Raw genomic sequence first — 7,710 nt, 5'->3', positions numbered from 1 at the left:
TGCTCATGTTCAGTATTAAAAATTTGGAGTTAAGCCATCCTTTTATTTCATTTACACATGTGGACTGAGTGGAAGCAGATCTACAAGCTTTGTAGATTTGAATGTCATCAGCATAAAGTGGTAACTTAAGCCGTGGTGGCGAATAAGTTTACCCAAAGGCATTATATATATAATGAATAGTAGAGGTTCAAGAACTGATCCCTGAGGGTCACCTAATTTCAGATATACAGTAGGCGACTGACAGTCCTGCATTGAAATGGAAAATGGTCTTATGTAAAAGTGAGCTGGAGCCGAGTTGTTTAGTATTACGATGTGTCATCAGGGAGAGGACTGAAAAAATGCCTCACTGACTCACTCATCAGGATACACTCTCATACCCCTTTGCCCACTCAGACACTCTTTTCTCTAACTCCATCCATCTACAAAGGGAGGAGACATTTGTTGGTGAAACCAAGGTTGAGTGTAAGGGACAACTGTCACACACACACACACACACGCACACACACACGTTGCTCAAAGTATTTATTACCTACACAACTCAGAGGTGCAGAGATATCAGGGGAGCACAGAACATTACACATCGAGGACAACACACAGGACAAAGAACAGGTAGGTTGTTTTCTCTATGCTTTCATTGGAAGATTAGTGACAGTCAAATTATGATTAAGAAGGAAAAATAATTAAGAAGGTTAACCTACCTCTGTGTGGGTCTAGGCTTTTTAAGAATATAAATAAATAAATAAATAAATAACATAGTGTAGCACTCAGGGCAGGTGGACCAGCTTTATTTTCTGTAATGCTCTTTTTGGATGTATATCTGCAGGTTAAATGAATTTAGCAACTGTGGACCTGTTAACAACCTCAAATAACCTTGAATGTGGTGTTGAAGTGAAGTTAGTATTCTCAAGCTTACATTGATTTACCCATAATTATGAGCATTTTATGAATCTTGTTAGACCACCTCTAAGTACCCAATAAATGTCTGAGGCATTCATTTGGCAGTCACACATACAGTCATTTAAGTTGTGGCCAGTAAGTTCATGTTCTCAGTTCATGTCCAACTTATTTCTCAGTTCATGTTTCGCGGTGCAGAATCTGAGAACTGGTCAGCTGGTATGAAGTCACAGAAGACGGTAATGGGGTGAAAGCTAACTATAGATGCGGGCAATAGATCAAAATGTTACACGGTATGGTAATGTGGGAGGTGTCTGAAATGCCTATGTCATGTATTATGCAATTTGATGTGCAGCCAGTTATTGCATTTAGTTACATGTGTAAGTACATGACGGATAGGACACCAATACATATATGGTGAAAGAGTTGGAGTTTACTAACGATCTAAGGCAGGGGTTCCCAAACTTTTCCAGGGCAAGGCCCCACAAATGGCATTAACAGTTGACCGAGGCCCCTCTTTTGCAAGATGTCTTTAAAACACATTAAAAATGCAGACTTCTGAATATATGCCCCTTTTTTTAAATTAATAATTACCATCTTACATCTTTACATCTTTACATTAGGAATTGATTGTGTGTGTGTATGTGGTTGTCTGAGAGTGAGAATTTATTTTTCACACCAAATTGTTGAGGCCCCCCGGCGCCCCCTGATGGCCCCCACTTTGAAAACCACTGATCTAAGGGACATAGCAAAGACCTTGTCCCTGTCAGTACAATGGGTTCGACTATATGCAGAAGGGAAGTTCATGGAAGCACAACTAATCATCCCTGGACAGGTGTGCAACACAAGATTTCACAATGCACTCTCAGACTAATGATAACTAAGCCAGCAGTCACTTGAAAAGAGTTGCAGGGTGATCTGAAAGCAGCAGGAATATCAGTTACACAGAGAACAATAAGCAATGAACTACACCCCAAACATCTCCTTTCCTACACCCCATGAAAATTTTACAAAGAAGCACATGTGCATCTAAAACATTTGGGCTGCGTTCAAAATCACATACTATGACAGTACCTACTGCAGTCGATTCAGTACCTACGGCACTGCGGTTGATAAAGTATGTACTGATCAGTATTTGTGTGTCATAAATACAATCCAGACGTACTACATCTGCCATCTTGGTATTGTTATGTGACCTACAACTTAAAATGAGCTGACGTGCGTCCTTCCGTCATTGTTGATTCTGACAGCTCTTCCGCGCCGGTCCTGCTCCCTTATGGTATGGAGCAGTGTCCATCCACGTATTTCTCGCCCACTCTTTTATGAATACTGACAATTCGGACATACTTCTCCTTTGGCTTACTGCTTTTTAGTTACTGTATAGTAGGGTAGTAGGGATATTTGGATGCAGCCTTGGACAAATCAGAACTCGTTTGGAACAAAATTCTCTGGCCAGATAAAACAGAAATAGAACTCTTTGGCAATAATTCAACTCATCATGTTTGGAGAAAGAAGGGTTGTGCGTATGATCCCAGAAATGGAGCTGGGAGCATCATGATATCGTGCTGCTTCTCGGCAAACTGGGGAAGTACTGGGGAACTACGTGTCATTGAAGGAATTATGAATGGAGTGATGTACCACACCACATTAGAGGAGAATTTAATCTCATTGGCCAAGAAACTGAATCTGGGGAGAAGATTCAACAAGACAATGATCCTAAACATGCAACCAAAACAACTGAAGAAGGCCTTGCATGGCAGACTGAAGGAATAAACCCCCTGAAACAAGCAACAACTGAAAGAGGCTGCGGTAAAAGCCTAGAAAAGCATCACAAAAGAAGAACACAACAGTTTGGTGATGTCAGTGAGTCGCAGGCATGATGCAGTTATTACAAGCAAGGGATATGCAACCAAATATTAAGTGTTATTTACTTCTATTTACTTATAGACTTATCTGTTCATATACTTTTGCTTGCCTAAAAATAGGGTAGTCTGATACAAAAGGTTCTATGTTCTATGTTGTTTAACACATCTAGATGTAAATACCAGGAAATGAAAGCAGAAATCCTAAACTCTCGTCACGTATCCATCTTTTGATCTCAAACCCAAATATTTCCAAATATTCCGGAGGGGACTGTAGTATTACATGACTAAACAAAAGTAAAATAAAATGACAAACAAATACACATCTTTTGCATCAAAAAATACAGTATAACCAGCAAGAATTCTCTTTGGTGTCAAGAGGGGCAAAATAGAGGGTCAAAGACCCTGAGGGTGTGCAATGATTTTATTTAGCAAAACATTATAAGGTCATTTGACTTATGCAGTTAACTTCCACACCACGTGTATTGCCCCATCGTAACAGCTGCAGCGCATACTGATGGGTAATTATGTTATGAAACATGGCTCTGATTTCTCACCACATCAAAAAAATACCCCTTTTCCTGCATACAGTACATCTTATCAGAGAGCTGGTTGGAGAGCCCATAATAGCATAGTCTGTCTCATCAAGTCTCCCTCAGTCGATATACAGCTAATGTAAGTTGTTGAACACTGTCTTTAGACTAAATTAATCTGTCATGAAAATAGATTAACTGATTACTTACTAAAAACATGTGATACTGGGTCAGGCGGTGGTACTGAGATGAGGTGTTGTGTAAGTTGGAATAGCCCACACCTCTTCCCCCTCCACAGGCAGCTTGAATTTCCGGCTGCTCTACTTGAGACTGTCAAAGGACACTGGTTCATTTTCAGGCATCAGCATTAGCCAAGAAACCTTAGCCATAGCCCTAAAAAGCATGTAGGACATACTACAGTAGATAAACTAGACACATTCAAGACAAATTATAATAATGAAATGACCATTTAATTGAAAAGGGCTGAAATAATAGTTGAATGTCTCATTTAAATACATAAATCTATTTGGAATTCTAAAATATGTAGATAATTTTAAGACAAATACACACCAACTGTATAATTGATAAAATCCTAAATGTTTTATGTATTAATACTATTTTAATTATACATGCAGTTTAGGAAACTGCACTCACCAAAAAAAAAAAAAAAAAAAAAAAAAAAAAAAAAGAAGAAGAAAAAAAAACCAGATCTTTTGCAACTTATATAACTCTTCACCCCTTATCTAAAGAAACCACTACAGAGACTTTCAAATCAGAGCTGCCATAAGCTTGGGTTTTACACCAGAGATATGCGCATGATGAGAAGTATGCCTTGTGAAGTTTTTATGTCAGGATCATCAACAAAGCCAATAGTACAGCAACAGAATGAGCTTTCAGTAATTGCCAAGTACAGTAAGTACAGACTATCGCCCAACTTACTATAAAGAAGATATCAGTGCTCAAGACTTGTCATCATCACATGCCAAGAGGAGACATATTGTCTGTGTCTGGTGGCATGTTTGTGTGTACTTGTGTATTTTTGGGAGAGATGGATGACTGGAGCTGCTGCTTTCTGTTTAAAATTGGACATAAACAGAAGGTTTTAGAATGGTAAATATTTAGAACAAAGAAAGTAAATGTTCAATATCTTGAATATATAAGGTTTTGCACAAACTTGTGGAGTCCATGCCAGCTGGAATGCACACTGTCATTAAAGGGGACATAACAAATAATAAGAAACTCTGAAACGCATATAAACATTTCAAACACTCTATTTTCCACTCATGGTATTGTCAATAATATAATTTGTAATGAAAATTGTTGTATAAAATTAGAATACAATAGAATGCAAAATAAAAGCATTTTCACTAGTGGTCTCAAATTTTTGGACCCCACTGTATACAACAAAAAAAGGAGAATTTTGAAACTGAAAACAAGCAAACCCAAAGAGAGTAGTTTTTACTAAAGGTGGAAATCAATTAATCAACCAATAAACTCTCTCTCTCTCTCTCTCTCTCTCTCTCTCTCTCTCTCTCTCTCTCTCTCTCTCTCTCTCTGTTCCAGTGGCACAGAAATCTTGAGTTTCAAAGAAATTTAAAGATTTAAAGATGTGGAAGAGATCAAAAGTTACAGATCAAACTGCCACAGGGCAGGGTGGTAAGTACAACCATGCACTCTGCAGTAGCACTATATCCACTACAGATACCTATAAGCTTTTACACATCCCCTGACAAAATGACAGAAATCTTAAATCAGCTTTTATGTGTTCCATCTATCTACTGTATCTGTCTGAAGTAGCCATGCAAGTTATTGGCTTTTCATCTGAAATTTTCAGAAAAGCTACCATCAACAGTTAACTCATCTCTCATCATTAAATCACCAAGAACATGCTTTTAGAGAACAACTATATTTACCTATAAGACTTACATCCATGTTGATGCAAAACATTTAGTGAATCAGCTAGTAATACAATTAGTAAAATAGTAAGTCAAATTTAATTTTGGATGAAATAGATGGACACGAGTTTATATGGGGCACAACCACCACAAATAACAGAAACACAAATTCTGACCTTTTCAGAGGTTTAGAGACAGGCATCTCAATTAAAAAAGTTTAATGTTCTATACTAAGTTACAGCAAGTTAAATTTGAAATGATCACCAAGACTCTACAGTATTTTAAAGATGTCTGGGTCAACAAGAATGTAACAGTAAAAGAAAAGGCATAAATGGGTTTAATCTTTATGTTTCATCGGTTGACTCTTCAATCAATTGTATGCTTTGGAGCACATCAATTATGTAAGCAATAAAATGTATGTGGCATGCTGTTATAGGAACATAATCAATGACAAGGTGGTGTGATGCTGCTCCAAGAATGCAGCCATATGCACAAAAAAAGAGTCCCTTAATGGGGCTTTAAAGGTAAATTGGATAATTAAGGGTTCAAAGCCACCTACAATGGTTCTTCATAATCTTTCTAACAGGGAAGCACTGTATTGTAGGGGTCTACAGTGAACCTTTAAGAGTTCCCCCAGAAGAATAACCAAAGAACCCTTAAGTGTTCTACATTTTATAAGTGTAAACACAGTTATTCTCTCACCAGGTACTCTCTTTTCTTCTCCCTCAAAGTTAATAAGACAAAAAATTATCATGTTACTGAAAAATCACAAAATGCAAACTCATCTGCTCTGCTCCCAATGCAGGAAAATGTAAATGACTAGCTTTACCTCTGAATGTTGCCAAACATTCACACTGTCTCTAATGTTAAATAAATTAACATAAATTATGTGTCTCTCTATGTTACCACCATACAAGTTCCTGTGAAATGGTTACTTAAACCATAGCATATTAATATAACTTTATAACCTATGATTTGTCCTGCAGTTGAGCTATGGTTATAGGCACTGTTATAGAAAATTAATAATCTTCTGACCATTCAGATTTAAGACTTCAACAGTGCTGTTGTATAAAATTGGCAGTAAATAGAAGCATATGATCCTATTATTCTTTTTTCAAACCACTGATTATGATAATTAATGACTACAATATATTATAGCACCTACGGCCTACTTGATGTCCAGCTCCTAACATATAGGCTTACTAATTTCTGCTAATATTCACTATTGAATGATGTGTAACATTATCTACATTATGCTTATTTCCTGTGCATTTTGGCAAAACTCCTTTTACATTCAATCCTGAATCCATGATTGGATCTGCTGGGGTTTTGTTGGCAGAGATGTTTAGTGTTTAGTGTATGTCATTTTTGTGTTTGTCCTAAATCCTGTTAAAGTAACAGCTCCTCAACTATGCTTTGTCAAGATTAACATATTCCTGTTCTCCTGCTGTTTTACTATCCTCTATGTTAAACCTCTATGTTATACCAGGAACAGAGAATCAGCCTCCCAAGAAAAAAGGTAAGGGAACTGAGTGATGTAAGGGAACTAGCATGGTACAGCCTATGAGCTATGAGCTATGTGTTGTTCATAAAAGAACATCTTGGCTGATATTATGTTATTCTAAATTATTCATATGAAAACAGCTGAATAAACATGAGATAAACATTTTTACTTGTTTGTTGATTAATTGATTTTACTTCTAAAACAAAACTAGGAAAGTAGGAAAAGTATAACTATTGAACATTTCCATTCCCATGTTCAGTACAAGTAAACAAAGTAGACGCCACACACCCACAACCAACAATTAACAAAACTCATAACAAATGTTGTCTGTCATATATGTAATTTCTTGTATTTTTTTATTTTGTGATCTAAATGACAAATTAACATGCCAACCTTGTTTCTCTTTATTTGTATTAAAAATGCACACAACTATTAATCTGTATTAGAAATATTGCAGTATATACAGAGTCTACCTATTTTACCTTCAAAGAATGTTTAAGAAAAAGAACTAATATTAAAACCATTCATTTACCAAGATGATGTATGTTCTATGGACCAAACCACAAAATTGAAGTTGTCATGTTATCCTTTATCTAATGTTTCAATTTTAATTTATGAGAAACTAAACATAAGTCAGCTGCAAAGTTATATTTTTCATATGGTTGTTCTTAGGTACCAAAAGGCGATCAAAGGTTCCTGGGGTTATGATTACACAGTATGTGGAGGAATTGCCAGAGGGGAAATCTACTCCTGATTTCACCCGCAAACCCATTGCTTTGACCATTCAAGAAGGTAAGGATATTGGCAAACTCAAATACAGTAATATACAGTAATATACACCAAATGCAGTATTATTCATTGAAATAATAATTAACCCCAACCCTAACCAGGAAAAACAGAACGAAAATGACAAATGTAATGAAAAAATAAAGTAATATTAAAATGATGGCTAATTCAGACATGAAACAAGCTAAAAGCAATGTGAATATTGAAAATAAAAATAAAACATTTTGAAAAATGAA

General features: G+C 36.3%; 1 protein-coding gene across 4 annotated transcripts in view; it reads left to right on the top strand.

Annotated features, from left to right (window-relative positions):
- Positions 1-310: 310 nt before the first annotated feature.
- Positions 311-7,710, top strand: part of igfn1.1 (immunoglobulin like and fibronectin type III domain containing 1, tandem duplicate 1) — a 28,055-nt gene continuing 20,655 nt past the window's right edge. Inside the window, exons 1-4 of one of the 4 annotated variants that reach the window (XM_053636567.1) lie at positions 311-609; positions 4,853-4,945; positions 6,674-6,703; positions 7,361-7,480. In XM_053636567.1, coding sequence (XP_053492542.1) covers positions 4,897-4,945; positions 6,674-6,703; positions 7,361-7,480 — 199 coding nt within the window. In that variant the 5' untranslated portion in view covers positions 311-609; positions 4,853-4,896. The remainder of the gene's footprint in view (positions 610-4,852; positions 4,946-6,673; positions 6,704-7,360; positions 7,481-7,710) is intronic. The other 3 variants (XM_053636571.1, XM_053636570.1, XM_053636569.1) reach the window with 3 other exon arrangements.

This window comes from Ictalurus furcatus, chromosome 11, assembly GCF_023375685.1.
Source record: "Ictalurus furcatus strain D&B chromosome 11, Billie_1.0, whole genome shotgun sequence".
In the NCBI taxonomy this organism is placed as follows: Eukaryota; Metazoa; Chordata; class Actinopteri; order Siluriformes; family Ictaluridae; genus Ictalurus; species Ictalurus furcatus.
The sequence above is the reverse complement of the archived record's forward strand: the minus strand, read 5'-3'. Positions and strand labels throughout refer to the sequence as shown.